Source organism: Crinia signifera, chromosome 8 (assembly GCF_055691185.1).
Source record: "Crinia signifera chromosome 8, ASM5569118v1, whole genome shotgun sequence".
NCBI classification, from domain to species: domain Eukaryota; kingdom Metazoa; phylum Chordata; class Amphibia; order Anura; family Myobatrachidae; genus Crinia; species Crinia signifera.
Window position 1 is genome coordinate 32,434,456 of NC_139224.1, and position 22,502 is coordinate 32,456,957.

At 43.7% G+C, this 22,502-nt stretch overlaps 1 protein-coding gene and 1 long non-coding RNA gene across 11 annotated transcripts in view; one reads left to right on the plus strand and one right to left on the minus strand.

The window, feature by feature from the left end:
* CFAP20DC (CFAP20 domain containing) overlaps positions 1–22,502 on the plus strand; it is a 269,546-nt gene that overhangs the window by 69,701 nt on the left and 177,343 nt on the right. For all 10 annotated transcript variants that reach the window (XM_083156078.1, XM_083156081.1, XM_083156084.1 and 7 more), the window contains exons 6-7: positions 2,524–2,638; positions 13,037–13,190. In XM_083156078.1, coding sequence (XP_083012204.1) covers positions 2,524–2,638; positions 13,037–13,190 — 269 coding nt within the window. The remainder of the gene's footprint in view (positions 1–2,523; positions 2,639–13,036; positions 13,191–22,502) is intronic.
* Positions 45–21,807, minus strand: LOC146025908 (uncharacterized). The gene is made up of 3 exons (XR_014454318.1): positions 21,769–21,807; positions 7,888–8,080; positions 45–289 (listed from the first exon to the last, which is right to left on the minus strand). It is a non-coding gene; the product is annotated as an uncharacterized LOC146025908 (long non-coding RNA).

Here is a 22,502-nt window from a genome sequence, read left to right on the forward strand (position 1 = left end):
ACTTCATGTCTGCAGAATGACAATGACTCCTCGTACCCTAGAACGTGTTCTGTGTAATGGGATTTCTATGGCCTCAGACTGGATACAATATTGTTTATCTTTTAGTACAGAAGGGAGGAGAAGCATCTTTCTGCAGATATCCTATAATCTTAATTTCTGATGTTTCGTCACATTCACATAAGGATCTTGGAACGTCTACTGTTTATGCAAATAGCCTATCTGGATGCCGCTTGGCGAATTAGACTCATCTCCGGCTTTCTGTCTGGAAGATGAATCTACCTATGGAAATCTGAAATGAAAAGTGTTGATATGAAAAAAAGGAATGGATAATGTGGGGTTCATTTATGACAACTCCTGAACAGGCTGCTGCACACAGGGAGGGTGATTCAGTACCGCTCGCTAAGCAGCGGTCGTTTGCCGCTTAGCTAGCGGCTTAACGCTACTAGGCCGAACGCCCACCCGGCCAACGAATCCTCTCGGTATCATGCAAGGGGATGTATTGCAACACCATCCTCGACCATCGAATGATTTCTCTCCCCTTCGGAAATAAGTCAGTCTGAACTGACTTTTATTTCCGCTGGTGTGTTTCGAAGAGGGGGCGGAGTGCTGACATCATGTGACGTCAGCCGCCTGCCCCTGGCAGGTATCGGCCCACCTGTGTTCCCAGGGGACCGCCCAGCGTTTTAATGGGGAAGCCCATAAAATGCTGGGCGTTCCCCATCTCCTGCCTGATCTCCGCCCCCTCTGCAACAAACGGCTCGCGAGTGTAAAACTCACTGAAGCCTTTCGCTCCCCTGGTCTGCACATGCAGAAATATGTGCATGAGCAGACCCCCCACCATTGGGAACGGGGCCGAATTCGCCCCTTTCTGGTCTCTACAGCAGTCAAACCTATTGTAAGTTTTGTATTTCCAGTAGTTCGGATAACTAAAAGTACATCTAAATTCAGTGCTACTCTGTGCCCAGGAGAGATTTGCTGGTATCCATGTGAGCCCCATTCAAACAAAGATGGGACAATGACCCCCACTCCACCCTCTCCGCAATGTGTTTTTTTTAGCCCCGCCCCCTATCCTGATTCTTCCGCCACAGTCACTTGTCCCCCAGTAGTGATGCCCATCGCTGGTTTCCTGTCTTCAATAAAAAAAATACAGATGCCGCCATTGATGGTGAACTACTGTATTCAGGTATCATAGAAATGGAGAGATAAAGTAGCGCTAGAACCAATGAGGAGTTTTAGAATAAAAAAAAACAACATTTAATGGTGCACATACAATAATATACAGATAAAATATTATACAAAAAACAATGTGCACTGCCCTTATGGCCACTTAATTGTAAAATGTACTTAGATCCGCTCCTATTTGTGCCGCCAGAGATGGTAAATGGAAGAATGGACCAGTCAGATAACACATATTTGTACACTTTCCATAGAGGTAGAAACTTGTTGAGGTGGGTATAATTACCGATGTAGTTCACCTGGGGATTTTTATATCCTAATTGGATTGCATTACAGTGATATCCTCCTTTACTGGTGAAGATGGGGAAAGTGTCCACTGTAAATCTGGATGTTGTAGAAAAGTCCTCCAATATAGTGGCTGATTGGATCACAAATAAAGTGCATGTGCATAAAGTGGCAGTTGGGGGCAGGTAGGTAAGCAGCCGCTGACGCGTTTCGCTGTCACCAAAGGACAGCTTTTTGAAATTGTATAATTTTATTATATTATAATTTTACAATTAATTAATTTGGCCATAAGGGCAGTGCACGTGTTTTTTATTATAATATTTTATCTGTATATTATTGTGTGTGTACCATTAAATGTTATCATTTTTTAAATCTAAAACTCCTCATTGGTTCTAGCTCGACTTTATCTCTCCATTTCTAGCATATGTTATTGGGATCTACTCAGTCCCATCAGTAGCTGCTTGACATAGCACCCCCTGTCAGCACCCTTTTAGCTACCCAGTAGCTTTCTTTTCCCTATTCAGATATCATCCCTGCATCAAAGTTCATCAGGCTATTTCTAATTAAAGCAATGACAGCCAATATAGGATTGGTTAATATTTAGACCTTTGTCAGGTTTCCGGCAGTAAGAGTAAGTAAGGCCGGAGGAATTGTTACAGCTAAGAAAGACTGGTCTTTGTATGGCATTTAATAGTTTGCAATAGCTCCCATGATAATGTAAGACGAAGGCCTTGCACCGCCATGATTATTAAAGGCTGGCGCTTTTTTCGCTTCACACAAATTGAATTCTTTCACAGACTGAAGGGCTTTTAAACTACAGTACAAAGTGCAGAAATAAATTAGCATGTAAAGTGATCTGTGATATCAGGCTTTGTTTCACCTTGTTTGAGTTTAAGAGAGAGGAAAAAAAAATCTCATTACTTATCTTATAAAATGTCATTTTTAGAATGCCCCGCTGCTCTACCTGACACTGAATTTTATATGAAATGCACACTTTTACATGATGTTATCAGAATGCAATTTATTACGCCTGCTGTAATCTGCGTAATATTTTTCTTCCAGAATAACCGATTTGGCAAATATTAAAAGAAGATTATATTTATCTACTGTCCACAAGGAATTATCCGCAACTCCCTTACATGCAAAAATCCCCCTCTCCGTCATAAGACGTAAAGTTGTAAGTATGTTTTCTTTTTGTTCTACCATTCTAAATGGCGTAAAAATGACACATTCTATGGAAAGCCTGTCATAAATACTGTATATACTTCATATCTTGTTAAAGATGTATAAACTCACCATTGGGTATCCCCAGGACCACACTTTACAAATTAAACACACTTAACCATAACTTAACCTTAACCTAAATAACTATGGGGCCGATGTATTAAGCCTGGTGAAGAGATAAACTGGAGATAAAGTGGAAGGAGATAACGCACCAGCCAATCAGATCCCAACTGTCATATTTCAAACACAGCTGATTGGCTGGTGCGTTAACTCTTCGAAGTTATCTCCACTTTATCTCCAGTTTATCTCTTCTCCAGGCTTAATACATCTGCCCCTATGGGCCTTATTCTGGTTCACTCTTAGAGGCAAATTCCTTCTTAGCTGGACAAAACCATGTGCACTGCAGGGGGGCAGATGTAACATGTGCAGAGAGATTTAGCTTTGGGTGAGTTATTTTGTTTCTGTGCAGGGAAAATACTGGCTGCTTTATTTTTACACTGCAATATAGATCTCACTTTGAATTAAAACCCCACCCAAATCTAATTCTCTCTGCACATGTTACATCTGCCCCACCTGCAGTGCACATGGTTTTGTCCAGCTAAGAAGGAATTTGCTTCTAAGAGTGAACTAGAATAAGGCCCTTAGTGCTGGCGTTTCAAAAGAATGTCAAATTTATTTTGACAATTAAACTATATGACTATAAATGGTGGTGGCACTAAAGAAAACGGTCAGTAGAGGAAAAATGGGGTTAAAGATCACTACGCATACACACATCGCTGGTGATCACTCTCCCTGGTCAGCCACCCAGGCAGGTGGTGTGGCCATCCCCCGTGCAGAAGCATGGCCCATGACAATCGATGTCAAGGGAGAGTGCACCCCACTATCTACACACACACAGAGTTCTTAAAGAATGACCGTTCTTTACCGCCGCCGAAGAAGAGAAATAGGGAAAGGGTGGGTGGGGCTTCCCAGGACAGAGGGAGATCACTCTGGCACGTGATCCTGCCTAATCCCTCCCCCCTACACTGATAGGCCTTATGCCCACCTTCATTAACATAACACCTGACTAGCTACTAAAGTGCAGCCTGCAGGAACCCAGCAGTGGTTTATGTTCACCTCATTGCTTAATCAGCATTCTGTGTTTCTTTCAGATCATTTTTTTTCTCTTTGTACTGCATTTCTTTTTTACTGTTGCTATATCTGCAAGACCGGCTTCCAAGTTCAGGGGGAAATTTACTAAGATTGGATGTTGCTATAGGTGACCAATCAGATCTATTATCTTCTAGAAGTTGCTAAATAGATAAGAAGTAGATTCTGATTGGTTGCCCATAGCAACATCCCATGTGAAATAGAACTCCCATCTTAGTCAATTTCACCCTCAGTGTATCCTACCAAAACTGAGGGGGTTGTTCTGGTTGGTTACGAATTCGCAGTCCACCAAACCCCACCTTTCTTATGGTGGTACGCCGGCCCACCATTCGCAAGGGTGATTCGCTCACAGGGCCTGCGAAAGGATGTGACACCGGTACATCCATTCGCAGCCTTGTGGAATCGGCCCACATCATTTATTGGGGCAGATGTATTAAGCCTTAACAAGAGATAAATACAAGGGTGATGAAGAGAGATAAACGTCCAGCCAATCAGCTCCTTACTGACTTTTTTCAAACACAGCCTGTAACATGGCAGTTAGAAGGTGATTGGCTGGACGTTTATCTCTCTTTATCACCCTTGCATTTATCTCTTGTATAAGGCTTAACACATCTGCCCCAATGTTCGGCCACCATCGAATGATGCGAAGGCACATGCATATAGCTATCCTGGGTGCGTGCCCCTGACGAACATTCTGTTCTCCGTGGCCACACACATTCGGTGTATGCACATGCGCAGAAATGTGGCTGGGCATACGCCGAACATTGGACCCCTTGTGAATGAAGGGATCCGAGCGCACGGACCAGAATAAGGGCCTGAGACTCATATGGGCAATATCTTTGCACTTATTCAAATGTCAGTGCAAAGTTTAAAATAGGAATATTAATAGTTACAAATTGACACACTTCAACATAAGAATCATAATATACCATGAAATATAATCAAAACAAAGCATAACAAACCAGGGACATAACTAGAATGTTGTGTGACCCAAATTCTTTTAGAGGAACACCTACTGTATCTCTGCAGCATCTGTTCATGTTATGCCCTATATAATTACCCTAGTTATTGTTTACCCCATATAGGGGCCCTAGTTCAGTTTATGCACCATAGTACAGTATTTCCATATTTCACATCATGCCACAATGCAACCACCCACTTCTCATTATTCCACTATGTAGTGCCCACAGTTCACATTATGCCACATTGTAGTGCCCCAAGTTCACATTATGCCACATTGTAGTGCCCCACTTCACGTATGTAACATTGTAGTGGTTCCAGTTCACATTATGCCACATTGTAGTGTCCCACTTCATTTATGTAACATTGTAGTGGCTTTAAGTCAACATTATGACACATTGTAGTGGCCCCATTTCACATTATGCCACATTGTAGTGCTCTCAGTTCATATATAAAGGTGGTCTCAGTTCACATTAACATGCTTTTGCTTACTGCACATCGGATTGCCACCCTAGCCAGGCAGATGGCAGTACTCACAACATGGTTCCATTATCAAAGGTGGGTTATTGTTTATCTGTGGGCTCTTCCATCTGTCACTATTCTCATTGGCTGTCACAGACACATCCCTGTTTCAGAGAACACTGGGAGGAGCTTTGTTGCCTCAATCTCTCCCAGCAGTGTGCTACTATACACCTGTATAACATGCAGGTACATATTCCTCTAATGTCTGCACTTCTAGTATCTCTCCTACCTCTATGTCGTTTTGTTTCTACCCATTTTATTTTATCTCTGTTGTTTCCAATTGTAAAGTGCAACGGAATATCTTGCACTATATAAGAAACTGTAAATAAATAATAAATAATAGTATAGAACAGGCACCCACTTTAGCTGTCGCCTACAGCGTGTGTGTGCTTATGAAATTACCCACACCAGAAGGGTACAGAGGCATATGCATCATTTTGCAATGAGAAAGATGTGATTTAGTAAATTTTATGAAAATAGATTTATATTGTTCTATGCATAAAGTAAATTATTGGTTTAATTAGGTAAGAGTGCACAATACAGTATACTGACACAGGTGATAAGAAAGCCTGTAGGCGGAATGTCATAGGCAGAAGTTGCGTTTACTGTCCACCCTGTCAACTAATAATAATATTTATATTGATTAGGTTTCAAATTTAGTTGAACAGCAAATTTTCTTTATGTGGTTTTAATGGTTGCCTGTGTGCGGCCTCCATTCACCTCGCGGACAGGGGATGGGGGGTCACGGAGGCTGGGGGGCAGCCCAACAGCTTACCTTGGTGCTAGGCTTGCCCTCAGCACCGGTGGTCCGGGCCGGCCGATCGGTGGTCCCGGCACTTGGAGAGGATGTCATCTCCAACTCCGCCCCGTTTACACCGCCCCGTTTACACAGCTGGTCGGCACTGCAGTGTAAATGGACTAAACTCGCGGATCCAACCTGGTTAGGAACCGTGTTCCAAATACTGGGTCCGATCCGGGATTTTGGTGTAAAATGGGGTATTATTTAATGCATTCTCTAAATTGATAGCTATAAGCTGGTTGGTTGCTATGGGCAACAACTCCACTTGCCCTCTCTAGAAGGTTTTATACATCTCCCTTATGGGTATGGATAATTAGATAGACAGTGTCTAGATAAACAGAGAATAGGTCAACCCCAAAAAAGTTGACATGCTGTAGGTGGACAGGGTCAAAAGGCCGACATGGGCAAAGTTGACAGGATCAAAAGGTCACTAGGGTGGCCATGTTGACAACTGTAGGCATGGATCCCCAATTAGTGTAACACGTAATGCACCATGCTTCAGGCTCGGTGACTTGCAATGCTCGCCACACTATTATATTATACTTGATAAATCAGATTACTGTGTAACCATGAAAATTAACTTGATTCAGCCAAATCCACACACGGTTTAAAGTGACAATGGAGGTGAATCTACAAGACATAGAATGGAGAACATCCTAGAACAATGCGCAATAGATCATCAGAAGAAGGTTCTAGAGCAAAAAGCATTACTGGAAGGCCTATAGGTGGCAGTGTGTATCTAGCTATCACTGGATAGCCTCTCTTTGGTTCCTGTTAATTCAACAAGTTTTGTTAGGAACTTCACTTGTTCTGGTAATATTTATCGAGGCACCGCCTGTCCACACTGGAAGGGTGCCACAAATGCAGTGGTAGGAGGAGCCAAAAACCCATGCACCCATGGGGAGAATATGACAGGAACACACAGGTGGTGTCTTGATCAGGAATTAAACTCATGACCTCAGGACTGTGCGGCAAGCGGAGAAAGAACCTGGGCTGTCCGGAGAAGTGCAATGGGGGTTATTTTGGTTCACTCTTTCTGACAAATTCCTTCTTAGATGGACAAAACCATGTGCACTGCAGGTGGGGCAGATGTTACTTGTGCAGAGAGAATTACATTTAGGTGGGGTTTTACTTCAATGTGAGATCTATATTGCAGTGTAAAAATAAAGCAGTCAGTATTTTCCCTGCACAGAAACAAAATAACTCAACCAAATCTAATTATCTCTGCACATTTACATCTGCCCCCCCTGCAGTGCACATGGTTTTGTCCATCTAAGAAGGAATTTGTCAGAAAGAGTGAACCAAAATAACCCCCAATGTCAGCATCAGCTGCCCTAAGCACAGCTTATTATTTAGTCAGGCCAGTTATACAAATCACTGCTAGTTAAATCCCCCTTTACATTTCTACTCTACTACTTTGCCTTGTATAACCTCTATACAGCAACACAAGAAGGTCACAGTAGTACAGTATATCATTAGTATGAGCAGACCCTGCTGTATTCAATTTATATTTTGCATTTTATATATTTTGTTATTTTATTTTAGCATTCAAGAATCATCTGGTTTGTTCTGCTAGGTTTCCTATTAAAGCTATTTGTTTTACAAACACACAAGCAATAAATCTTTCTCGAATATGCCGGTAATTAGTAACATACATTAAAACACACATTTTTAATGAACCTGTAGAATAATGAAGGCTCCCGGCAACTCTCATCACATTAAAACATGAAGCGGTGGGAAAGGGTTAGCAAGTCTGTGCAAATCATAATTACTTTGGAATCTTGGTAGACTAAAGTTTGCCACAAGAGATCTGTCATCGCACTCGTTCAGATCAGCTGTTTCCTTGCATTTGCGAGCGGTGCAGCTCTGTTACAGTACCGCCTGAGCTCTGTCTGCAAATCGGAAATCGTACATCTGTCATTCATAATCCTCTAGAGCCTTCCAATTCTGTCACTTAGAGGAACCCTGATTGCAAAATGGGCAGAGGTTAAACAGCAAAACAGAAATTAATTTCCATTATCAGTAAGCCCCAAACCTCCGTGCTTGTAGCTTATTTTTAATGACATATTTTAATTAGAAGCACCTGTCCCGTGTAGATAAATCTAATTACAGAACCGTATTTATTTAATGGGTTCCTGTAGGTACACTACATTTGAACCCATTGGGACCAAGAGGCCCATGCTGCATAGGGGCATGGAGAAGGTGACGTGATCTTCATCATTATGACCTCGCCCTTCATTATGGCCTCCACCTCACTGAAGTTAATTCATCCCCAAACTTTTGTCAGATAATGCCAAATTGAGATAATGTTCATAAATACCTGTCATTGGGGGTGCCTGGAAACCCAGAGTCTTCAAAAGATCCCAATTGGGTCAAATCACAATGTGCACATACTGGACCTTCTCGCCAGCAGGGTGGTGAATTCATTAAACAGAAAACCGGATAGTTGAGTAGCTATATCAACTGCGCAAAACACTTAAGGCAGCCTATGGAGGAACCACTACCGAGGTGACCCCACTCCCAATATGGTAAAAAGTGATATATGAGTTTGGAATGTGATACGAATCTTGTGTTCCCTCCACCGGTGCTTACCCCAGGTGTATCAAATCAATACATCACTGATATAGGTGGGACATACGCTCTTCTCTGCCTCCTGATAGGGGTCAAAAGAAATATGGAAATATTCAGTCATTTGACCCCTATCTGGAGGTGAAGAAGAGGATGAGTGGTGTAAAGCACACCGACACTGGACTAGTTTAGTGGAAACGCTTCTCTGTTTGGCAGTCAGATGGGTGAGTCTGGGTTTGGCAGATGCCAGGAGAATGTTACCTGTATGACTGCATTATGCCAACTGTGAAGTTTGATGGAGGAGGGATAATGGTATAGGGCTGTTTTTTAAGGTTTGGGCTAGATCATTTATCTTCAGTCTCCAGGGTAATTTTAATCCTTCAAGTTATTGAACAATGCAATGCTTTCAACTTTGTGGCAACAGTTTTGAGAAGGTCCTTTTCATCCAACATGACTGTGCCCCAGTAGACAAAGCATAAAGACATGGTTTGATGAGTTTGATGTAGAAGAACTTGACTGGCCTGCACAGAGCCCTGATCCAATGCCATGAAGAACATCTGGGATGAACTGGAACAGGGATCGTGAGACAGGTCTTCTCGTCCAACATCAGTGCCTGACCACATAATTGCTCTATGGCAGTGGTTCCCAACCCTGGTCCTCAAGTACCCCCAACAGTGCATGTTTTGCAGGTCTCCACACAGAATCACAAGTGCTATAATTAGCTCCACCTGTGGATCTTTTCAAAGGTCTGAATAATGAGTGCACCTGCTGGGTGACCTGGAAAACGTGCACTGTTGGGGGTACTTGAGGACCAGGGTTGGGAACCACTGCTCTACAGAATGAATAGGCACAAATTCCCACACTTCAAACTTTTGTGGAAAGCCTTCCAAGAAGAGTAGACTCTGTTATAGCAGTACAAAGGGGAACAACTCCATATTAAAGTACTGTATATCTTTGAATACAATGTCATTACAGTCAGACCCTGTTGATGTACTGGTCAGGTGTCCAAATACTTTTGTCTATATAGGGAGGTAGTCAATCTCGGCGGCTATTTCCGCTTTTGAAATTGTGGCCTCTGCCTATTGAATGGAGCCATTTCCAGCAGCATTGAAGTCAGATGCCGACAAAACAGATCTGACTTGAAAACAAGTCGGATGTGTTTTGTCGGAAACTTCCGTGGTTTGTTGAATTCACGGTCATTTTTCGACAATCCCCGCCCATTTTCGCGGACACGCCCACTGACCGATACTCGACAGCCGGAATATTGAATTACGGCTGTCGCGTTTCTGTCAAGCTGAGTAACAACGGCCCAGGATTCCGACTATGGGAACGTAATGACAATCCCGGATTGAATACCGCCCATAGTGTAGCATTAAATATCATGCGTAAGCTCTTGAAAGCTAAACTTTTTAGAACTTATTATTTGAAAGAATACAGGGTTATGGGGAGAATGATAGTTAGTGTTACATGATTGTAGCTGACATAAATCACCATTTCCACATGAATATATGGAAAAGCATTTTATAACTAGGCCCAAAAGTTAAATCAGGGCAAGTATCATATTATAGAATATATACAGTACAAATGCCCCTGTGGATACCCCTGCTACACATTCTGTCTATATGAAAACTATCTGTATAGAATTGTTACATATACTGTAGATACTGTATATATATTTTGTAGAAAGATAGATATAAAAGGAAACAATTCTTATACGTAGATCATATAATGCCGTTAATGGCGTTGCATAATACGTTCCAGGCTGCAAATACTGCAAATTAAAATAAAATGCTTTCAACTATTAAATTTGTGGTGATTTCGCAGCACTTATGTAAGGACATTTATCTTGCAAATAAGTTTCTGAAAACTCCCAAGTTTTATGCTTATGTGCAGACTGTGCTGCATTTTTTTTCCCAACGTACAGGAAAAAAAAATATGCTGATAAAATTATTATTCATAAAGTCGTAGTTATTAATTTGAAATAAAAAAGAATAAATCCATTTTGCTTGAATGTAATTTAAATTAGTTGGTCTGGTGTCATACAGTACCAGTGTTTAAAAACAAAAGTACACTTTAATGAACAATAAATTAAATTGTATCTGAAAATGTAGTTCAATTACATGGTTTCCATCGGAGAATAAATAAATCATTCATGCAAAATATGAATAAAAAATCCAGATCAATTGCCCTGGAAAAAAAAGTGATTAATTGGTTTAAACCTTCATTAGTCTTCACATCCAACTGCATTTCGGTGACTGGTGTTTTTGTCACTAAGATGCAGATGAGGATAGAGGCAAGAGACAAGTATGAGATATTACCAAAAATAGTCCAAGGTGGAAATGTAATACTATCGCCTGAGAAACATTAATTGTTTTGCCCTTTAAATTATTGCTACCTTAAACAATCATGGGCTGGCTTGACAAGAGGTGGTTAAAGAGGAGGTCCCGCTCCTGGCATGCACCGTATAACCCTCCTCCTCAGTAGAGTCTAATGCACATGCATAGATCACCAAATAAATGTCGCCACATCCTTTTTAGCCAGAGAGTTCCACAGCACTGCTGCTGGTGTGGTGAGACTCCGGAGGGGTAAGTATAAAAAGAAATGGGCAACATGTGCGGAGTGGGCCCCTCTGGTGTCAAGGAACCTTGTGGACCTCACCCATTGTAAAATAATACACCACTGCTGCCAGCATTATGCTACCCGAAAACTATTTGTGCATATGCAAATCCTTGGGAAAATGGCTGCCATAGCATTTCCTCTGTGATTTCTGTCTGCATTGCCGTCCGAAGCGGGACCCTAGAGAGGTAAGTATAATCATGTGGGTGCACATATTATAGATGACTAATCAGGGAATCTCCACAATGCATGAATGTCACAGGCTATTACAGTATGTAAAAATACTGGGTCACATTCATGAAGCACAAAACACCCTATGCCCAGTGCAAAATCCTTTCTGTAGATGGTGTATACCTCAATTCCTTGCCTAGCAACATGACAGCTTCCAGCTGGTATAGAATAGTCTGCTTCTGGACTAACCTCTTCATAAGGGTTGCCGACTTTTTAAATCTCCTCTCCTGGAGAAGCCCGGAGAGGAGAATCTCAGCTGGAGTTCAGGGGTGGGGCTTGAGTGTGACATCGTTAAGCCCCGCCCCATGATGGATAATGACCAGATTTGCCGATTGCCGCCGAGGGGGCGGGGCTAAAATGACACGATTCTGACACTTTAGCCCCGCCCTCTCATCGGAAATCGGCCAATCCGGTTATTTAATCGGTGCTGGCAGGGGTGAGGTAGCCGGAAACAGGGAGGGGGAGGGGAGCGGGACATTTCGGGACATTCCCAGCTATTCCGGGAGGGTAGGCAAGCCTGCTCTTAATTCAAAGCAATCATTTTGTATGTATTGGAAGAGGTCTTGTCGGAGTTCATGCAGTTTGGTCATGTGTTTTTATGCAAAAACGAATGGGTTGGTAATGCAGAGTTTTGGCATTCAGCTAAAACAGTAGTACCCTCGTCATTACAAAATGCAAAATTTAATATTGCAGAGTGAAATTTCTTTCTTTATGGAGGGTCACACAGTCATTTCCACTCAGCAAAAGTGTTATGAGCCGCCTCCGGCGGGTCGGTGTCAATGCAGCAGTCACTATGTTCTTTGTGGAGTTTTAATCTACTCACTGGATCAGCACTCCAGGTTTTATCTGATCCATCTTGCCTTGTTTCCATGCTACCTTAGCCTTTGGGTGTGGCTGCCTCCTAAGCCACTGGGTATTTAGGTATGCTCCCAGCACTGGGAACCTGCTGGTTATTGTCCTATATAGATCTGTTTAGTCCTGTTATACACTTTGGCCCTTATTCAGATCTGATCGCAGTACAAATTTGTTCTCAAAATGGGCAATACCATGTGCACTGCAGGTGGGGCAGATATATCATGTACATACAGAGTTTAAAGAGGCCCACTGCCGGTTTCTCTGATCCACTGCTTTGCTTGAAGTTGCAGCATAAGACCACGGTTATATCGATGATTCTAAGGTCACTCATGATGTCTGGTAAAATCAGTGAAGATACGTTCCAGGGCGCAGTCAACAGTTTGGGCGTGCCCAGAAAACCAGATTGTGCCCATAGGCTGTGTCAGTTATGCTGCGGCTTTTGGTGCATTGATACCGATGTAGCAGGACCACATCAGTGTATTAGAAACGCGCGGATCTTTAAACATCATAGATTAGTTAAATATCAGATATGAGTAAATATCTGAATCAGCACCTACCTATGTACTTGAACTGATGCGTTTCATATGGTGAAATATACACATATACTGTACTCGGACACATTTGTGACCAGAATCCTCTCTTCCTTCCTAGTGGTGTAATCTCTGCATTGACCTTGTTGCCTTCACAAGTGGGATATTTAAAGGTGCTGTTTTCCAATCTTTGGACGGAATCACAGTGTCGGCCAACTGTAAATTGCGGAAGATTTATACTATGAAGCTGAAACCCCCAGACACTGTGCAGCAAGGTTTGTAAGAAATCCTGTAATCATTTGTCGTGTGACTGTTACTTACATAATACTGTATAAACCTGTCCAAATCGATTCACTGGATTGTGTTGGTACTGTAGTTGTGTTCCTCAATGTCCTTAATGGAAGCCATACTGTATTTAAAGCTTCTAGATAATGAGGCTATCAGCATGCAATCTGTGCGTTTAACCACGATGCCTGCCGTTTTTCACCCAGGTGCCAGCAATCCATCTTTAATAGGTGACTCTATATTATGCACACACCTGAGAATTGCCCACCAGCTGTTGTTTCTTCACTCCAAACTGTGCCACATTACAATGCCCCGGTTCATATTCTGCAACATTATGATTCCCTACGGTTAATTTTATACCACATTACAATGAATAAATCCAGGAGCATAACTAGATATATTGTAGACCCTAAGGCAAGGTACCCTATGCAAGGGTGGACTGACCCACAGGGGAAACCCCAGGTTGGCCCCACCCTCTCCTTTTATTTATCAAGGAGCCCAGACCATACACTCCCTTATGGTTGGCCAGACCTCTTTGGTTACTCGACACACCCCATCTAAAGGCTGGCCACACCTCTAAGCATGGGATCCTACTGTTGCATTTCCCCCGGAGGGCCCTTCATGCCCCAGTCCCTGCCCCTATATATCATCCAATGGTGGAAAATTTATATAACACATTTAAGGTGGGCCCATCTCAGCTCACAAGGTTGGCCCTTCTCAGCTCTGGGCCCCATAGCAGCTGTGCTCCCTGTACCTATTGTAACTATGTCTTAGCATATCTCCCAGGTTAATTGTCCAGAGCTATGGAGTTACCCTGTGTAGTAAACCCAAGAGGGTGCCCTTAACACAAATTATCCCTGCTCCTGAAGCTGCAAGGAAAAAAAATCGCCACTACACTATGTGAACCCCCTGGGGCTTGCCAACTGGGTTACAGCATTAATTGAATAACTCCTGGCAGCTATTCGAAAAATAGTAGAGTACATACTGTAGCATATAGTGACACGTATATGTAAATATACTGTATATATATCATGTATATCAGTGATTTTATACCGTTTTCAACTTGTGGCACACCAACAAGATTTTAAACTTCTCATGGCACACCATCAGCCCACCCAGGAAAAAATACATTGACCCCCATAGGAAAAAAAAAAAAAAACCTATTGGCACCCATATGAAAAAAACAATCACACTGGTCCCCACAGGTAACAAAAATAAAATACATGGGCCATCACATGAAAACCATCCAACAGTTCAAGGCACACTAGAAACATAGAAACATAGAATTTGACGGCAGATAAGAACCACTTGGCCCATCTAGTCTGCCCCTTTTTTAAAACATGTTACCTCAAACCATATTTGATCCTATTTTTTTGTAAGGATATTAATATGCTTATCCCAAGCATGTTTAAATTGTACTACTGTATTTGCGTACCTCTGATGGTAGGCTGATGGTAGGCTATTCCACTTATCTACTACTCTTTCTGTGAAAAAAATTTTCCTCACATTTCCCCTGAATCTTTCTCCCTCTAGTTTCAGTGCATGTCCTCGTGTTCTGTTGCTCCTCTTCCTGTGAAGAATGTCTCCCACCTGTCCCTTGTTAAAACCCTTGATATATTTGAAAGTTTCTATCATGTCCCCCCTTTCCCGTCTATGCTCTAAAGTATACATATTAAGATCTTTTAGTCTTTCCTGGTACGTTTTGTGATGTAAGCTATGCACCATTTTAGTTGCTCTTCTTTGTACAGTCTCTAATGTATTTATATCCTTCTGGAGATATGGCCTCCAGAACTGAACACAATACTCTAGGTGAGGTCGTACCAATGACCTATACAGTGGCATTATTACTTCTTTCTTTCTACTGCTGATACCTCTCCCTATGCAACCAAGCATCTGACTTGCCTTCTTCATTGCTTTGTTACATTGCCTACCTGCTTTTAAGTCCCCTGAAATAGTGACACCTAGATCCCTCTCTTCCTCAGTAGTTTCCATTATAGTGCCATTTATACTATATTGAGTCTTTGGATTTCTGAGACCCAAGTGCATGATTTTGCATTTTTTGGCATTAAACTGTAGTTGCCATTCTCTTGACCATTTCTCTAATCTACCTAGATCCTCAATCATTTGTTTTATCCCTCCTGGTGTGTCTACCCTGTTGCATACCTTTGTGTCATCTGCAAAAAAGGCACATTTTACCCTCCATTCCATTTGCAATATCACCAATAAAGATATTAAAAAGCACCAGTCCAAGTACAGATCCCTGGGGTACTCCACTTGTAACCTTTCCCTCCTTTGACTGTACTCCGTTTACTACAACTCTCTGTTTTCTGTCCTGCAACCACGCTCTTATCCATTCAACTATCTTAGAATCCAATCCCAAGCTTTCAAGTTTATTTAACAGTCTGCGATGTGGGACAGTGTCAAAAGCTTTACTAAAGTCTAGATAAGCTACATCTACAGCCCCACCATGATCTATTACTTTAGTCACCCAGTCAAAAAAGTCAATAAGATTTGTTTGACATGATCTTCCCCCAGTAAACCCATGCTGTTTTGGATCCTGTAAATTGCTGGTTTTGAGATATTCTACAACTCTGTGTTTTAAGAGTGTTTCCATCAATTTCCCTACTAATGAGGTCAGGCTCACTGGTCGATAGTTGCTTACCTCTTCCTTGCTTCCACTTTTGTGCAGTGGGACTACATTCGCTGTTTTCCAGTCCTCTGGGATTACTCCAGTAGCTAGAGACTGGTTGAATAATTCTGTTATTGGTTTTACCAGCTCCCCTTTAAGCTCTTTTAGTATCCTTGGATGTATCCCATCTGGCCCCATTGATTTATCCACTTTCAGTTTTGAGAGTTCTGTGAGGACTTTCTCCTCACTAACTTTTAATTATCCTTTCTTCAAATATATATGTATCATGACACAAAAAAATATGGCAATAACTTCACACTTTAAATTTATAACAGTGCTGTAAGTAAAATGAATGTTATTTTAATGTATGGAATAATAAAGAACAGCGGGACATGGAAATGTTACTGGTGCAAAAGAGATGGTAATGAAAGATTCGTTGTTTGAGGCGATCACTCCGTTGAACAATGGAAAGGCCTCAGTCACATCCAAAAACAATATGGCAGGTATTCAATACTTTAATTCCCCTTGTGCAGCAAATCCTGTTTTGGATCGCCGGGTTCCGGAGGGCTGCAGCATTCGCTGCCAGCCCTCCCTCACCCCTATTCAACGCCTCAGGGGCTTGCTGCCCCTGGCGGCAAATTTTAACCCCCCCCCCGGCGTATGCCACAGGGAGCCGGAGGACGGCTGCAGGCAGGGAGATGGAAGCTTCCCTGCCTGCGCCGGACACTGTGGCGGTGAAGGAGGGCTGTCGGGGACACAGGGAGAGCCCCCCCAGAGCTGGCAGGGGGCTGTGTTTGGGAGCCGCTACACACTGGTCCCGATCGTGCATATGTAATGATCGGGATCAGTGTGCAGTGAATATATGAATATTAATGAGCGGCTCCCTACTCGGCACCCTGCTGGTGAATGTGTAAAAAAAAATAATAATAATAATATTGTTAAATAAATAAAATAATTAAATTATATTCATGTGCTGCAAGGACATGAATAAAAATAGCATGCCCCTTCACAGAAAAAAAAATCTGATTTTTTTACATCAAAATAAAAATAAAAAACGCTTTATTTTCAAAGATCACATTCCAGTTCACCTAAAAAAAGATGACGAATGTAAAATGGAGAATCCTGGCCAAAATCACTGGAGAAAGCAGTTCTCCACTTCAGCATTGAATACACTCTCGGCGAATTCCACTAAAAACCCCATTGAAAACCACTGGCGAATCGCGGAGAATCACAAACGGCGAATCGCCAGACATTCGCTCTTCATTTGCAGCGAATTGTGTCCATTGAATAGGGCGAATTTTTTTTTCTGTGAGAAAATTCGCTGTAAACTCGGCAAATTGCCTGATTCGACAGAAAATATGGCGAATCAAAGGCATTGAATACTGGCCTATGTCTGATTGTACCTGAGGAAACGCTGGTCAAATTAGTTCCTTTATTAGTTCCTTTAAAATTATAACATATTTCCATTCTATTAGTATACATACTGTAGTATTCTTACAGTAAATAATAAGAGAACAGTTCAACAGAAAAAGCTACTGCAGAAGGAGCTCATTAAAATATTGACACATTTTGTGGATATGTTAATTGATTTTAAAAGTATATTAATTTCAGGGATACTGAATGAACTGAGTTTACATGATATAGATTACAGAATCCATTTATGTGTTGCAGCTACTAATGCATCATCTTTTGATTTTGATTTCTGTTACTTTAATATTTTAATTTCTTTTTATATTTTATTTTGCTTTATTTATTATATACGGTAATATTAATATATATATATATATATATATATATATATATATATATATATATATATATATATACACATATATATATAGGTGAAGAAAAAGACTGGCACTCGTAGGTCTTTTAAGGATTGTATTAAACAAACAGTGGAACAACCAACGTTTCGGGGCTATGCACCTTTGTCAAGGTGTGACAAAGGGGCGCAGCCCCGAAACGTTGGTTGTTCCACTGTTTGTTTAATACAATCCTTAAAAGACCTATGAGTGCCAGTCTTTTTCTTCACCTATATTGTCTACTGAGACGGGCACCGGGGCAGTTGCCTATGCAGAGGGAGAGCCGGACCGTACTACAAGTATATATATATATATATATATATATATATATATATATATATTACAGTATCAGTCAGGTGCGGCACTCAGAAATAATCAGACAGGTAGAAGTCAGCTCTTGCAACGTTTCGATGTTTAATTCACATCGTCATCAGGCAATGAGTGAATTCATTGCCTGATGACGATGTGAATTAAACATCGAAACGTTGCAAGAGCTGACTTCTACCTGTCTGATTATTTCTGAGTGCCGCACCTGACTGCCACTGGTATATTGGGATCTCCGACCGAGGGATACCTTTGGTGAAGGCACCGGGACTTTGAACCCAGCTTGTGTGAGCGTGCCGCCGTGATGGACTATATATATATATATATATATATATATATATATATATAGTTCAGTTGAAATGAATAGGCGTCACTCCGGGGCTTCATCAATAGAAAACTTTACTGAAGTGCAGCGGCCAACGCCGTTTCGGAATTACTCCGTCCTCAGGGCCAACACCTAGTGTTGGCCCTGAGGACGGAGTAATTCCGAAACGGCGTTGGCCGCTGCACTTCAGTAAAGTTTTCTATTGATGAAGCCCCGGAGTGACGCCTATTCATTTCAACTGAACCAGATACATTGGCATAGCCAATCGAGGAAGGCACCCGGGCACCTACCATCTGCACACTGGGAGTGCCGGACCCCATATACAGCACTTATATATATATATATATATATATATATATATATATATATATATTACTGTATATAATAAATAATGCACATTATACCCAGCATAACCACCACACATTGCAGTGATGAGCGCATTCCCCTCAGGCCGATGTTTTTCCTTTGCACATGCCCATTTCTGCGCATGCGCATGTGCTGAATGTGTGCGGCTATGGCAAACAAACAGCTGGGTGCACGCACCAAACCTTGGGGCCGGTGGGCAGGGGGCGCCCAGCGTTTCATGGCCATTCCCATGAAAATGTTGGGCGTTCCCATGGTAATCGGCCAGTGATGTGGGCGCCAGGGGCCGGCAGCTGAAATCACCGGACATCAGCTGCCTACCCACTTCCCTCAGAATGTGCACGCACATCTAAGGTTGCTCTGAGCAACCTAGATATGTGTGCATGTTCCACATGATTCGATGGTCGTTGACTATCCAAGGATTTGGGTGTTTCCCCGCATGCTGCGAATGAATGTTTATGTAAACCATCCATTCACAGCCAGTGTGCGCAAACACACACTGCGATTGGTGGCGGCCAGGACACCATTCCCAAGGCGGGGTTTGGTTGACTCTCAAGGATGCAAATTGGCACCCGGATGAATCAACCAGAATAGCCCCCATTAGCCGCAGCAATACCACCACATATTATCTCCAGCAGTATCACCACATATTATCTCCAGCAGTATCACCACATATTATCTCCAGCAGTACCACCACATATTATGTCCAGCAGTACCACCACATACTATCTCCAGCAGTACCACCACATATTGGGCGGTATTCAATGAGAATACCTGCGAGGTGCAGCGAATCCTTTTTAGGATTCGCTGCACATTCGCCACGTTCCGGAGCCGGCAGGCTCCGGTATTCAACGTGTCAGGGGCTCGCTGCCCCTGACTGGCTAATATGAGCTCCTGCGGCGATTGCCGCAGGGAGCCTGAGGACAGTGCCAGGCAGAGAGATGGTAGTCTCTCTGCCTGCCCCAGAACTTTGTGGGGGGTAGGTGGGCTCCCCGGGTGCCAGGCAGCACAGGCTGCCCCCGGGGGTGCCAGCAGGGGAGCGTATATTCACTACACACGATCGTAACGATCGGGTGCAGTGAATATATGAATATGTAATGAGCGGCTCGGCTCCGGCGCCCCCTGCTGGATGCTGTGTAAAAAAAAAAACATATTTTTTTTTAAATTAAATATATATTCATGTGCTTACAGCACATGAATAAAAATAGCATGCCCCTCCTCAGAATAAAATTCCTGATTTTTTTACACCAAATGTAAAAAACAAAACACTTTATTTTAAAAGTTCACATTTCACTTCACCATAAAAAGATAGCGATTGCTACTCGGTGAATAATGGTGAAAAAAACCTTGAAATGTATTCGCCATGTGGTCATTGAATAGGGTGATTCACCGTTTTAGTCAGAAATTCGCCAAACAGCACAAATTCGCCATAAAAACATGGCGAATCAGGCTCATTGAATACCGCCCATTATCTCCAGCAGTACCACCACATATTATCTCCAGCAGTACCACCACATATTATCTCCAGCAGTACCACCACATATTATCTCCAGCAGTACCACCACATATTGGACCTTATTTAGGTCCTTTCATGTGGACCCCTTTGTTTGCAAGGGGTCCGATGTTATGCATCTGCCCATGCGCAGGGTAATTTCTGCGCATGTACAGATTCAGGGTGAGCGTGCCCACAGTCGGGGCCGGTGCTAGGGTGTCTGGCGCCCTCCTGCAAACTATATATTTGCGCCCTCCCATATTCAATAAAGGGACAGTGCACACAAATAAAGGGTGTGGAAGGGGCATAGACGCACTATAGTACCAACAATTTAATTACACCATAAAGTAGCACAATTTAATGTACTTCACACATGGTGCCTCTGATTCTCAATACACCACATAGTAGTGTCCCTTATACACAATGCCCACATAAGTAGTGCCCCTTAAACGTAATACCAACAGCGCTACCACTTAAAACACCCACAGTAATATTGTCCCTTATACATAACTCCCAGTAGTGTTAGTTAGTGCAGATGGGCATATGATGGGCAAAAAGAGGGGGACAGATCTGGGGAGAGAGAGAGGCATATAGATGTGGGGAGATGGGGTACAGATGCTGGGCAGGGAGAGGGGACAGATACTGTGCAAGAGGGAGGGACAGATAATGGGCAGGTAGAGGGGGCAGATACTGGGCAAGGAGAGGGGTGACAGATGTTGGGCAGGGAGAGGGTGGCAGATACTGGGTGGGAGGGGGGACAGATGCTGGGAAGGGAGATGGGGGACAGATGTTGGGCAGGGATAAGAGAGCAGACAGATACTGGGCAAGGAGAGGGGGCAGATTCTGGACAGCGAGAGGGGGCCAATACTGGACAGGGAGAGGGGGCAGATACTGGGCAGGGAGAGGGGGACTGGTACTGGGCAGGGAGAGGTGGGACAGATGCTGAGCAGGGAGAGGGGGGCAGATACAGGGCAGGAGGGAGGACAGGTGCTGGGATGGAGGGGGGAGACAGATACTGGGCAGCAGGGCAGCATATGCGGGCAGGGTGAGGGGGGAAGATACTGGGCAGGAGAAGGGAAAGGTTCTGAGCAGGGAGAGGAAGGCAGATACTGGGCAAGGATAGGGGAGCAGATACTGGGCAGGAGGGGGGGACAAATGCTGGGCAGGGAGGGTGGCGACAGATGCTGGGCAGGAGGGGGCATATGTGTTCAGGGAGAGGGGGGCAGATACTGGGCAAGAGGAGAGACAGGTGCTGAGCAGGGAGAGGAATGCAGATACTGTGCAGGGATGGGGGGGCAGATACTGGGCAGGGATAGGGGGCAGATACCGGGCAGGAGGGGGGACAGGTGCTGAGCAGTGAGCGGGGGACAGGTACTGGGCAGTCATGGGGACAGGTGCTAAGCAGGGAGAGGGGGGAAAGATACTTGGTAGGGATGGTGAGACAGATGCTGGGCATTGAGAGGGGGGACAAATGCTGAGCAGGGAGGGGGGGGTACTGGTTAGGGAGAGGGGGACAGATGCTGGGTAAGGAGGGAGTAGGACAGATGAGGGGGGAGAGAGAGAGAGAGAGAGGCTGCTGAGAAGCAGGAGCTACAGAGACAGAGGAGGCAAGGTGCTGGGTGCAGTAACTTACAGAGGAAGCCATGTGCTGTGGGATCCTTGGTGTTCCAGGGGTCAGTGGAGAATGATAGGCTCCACCAATCAGGGGCTCTCTTCTAATAAGTATGTGTCAAGCTCCTCCAATCACAGCTCGGCACATGCTGTCCTGACCCTGATGCAGGAGATCAGGGGGAGGGGCTCAGCACCGCAGTGAAGAAGGAAGGAAGGAGTAGGCCAGGACTTCCCCTGCTGGTGCTGCTGTCCTCTCCGAGGTAAGCCCTCCAGAGTGTCCCGACCTACTGCTGCTGCTGTTCTCATCCCTCCCTCCCCTCTGCTGCCAGCGCTGCTGCCTGGCTGTCACACACTGTGACAGGCGCAGCAGCGCACATCCCATTCTGTGCACACAGTGCAGTGGCAGACTCAGCAGAGTCGCAGAGCAGGGAAGAGCGTCTATGGAACACAACGCCTCCCAGCTTTGCAGGCTCTGCTGAGCTGGAAGCGCAGGCCCTGCCCAAGGCGAACAAACTGTTCGCTGGGTACACCCACCCATTCTTGTGAGCAGAGGGGCCCATTAGCATATGGGAACGCCCAGCATTTCATGTGCGTTCCCATGAGAATGCTGGGTATTCTCATGCTAATGAGCTGATGACACGGGTGCGGGGGGTGGGCAGCTTACATCACCGGATGTAAGCTGCCTGCTCTCTTCCCTCAGAATGTGCACACAGATGTAAGGTTGCTATGAGATCATCAAATGATGTGGGTGTTCCC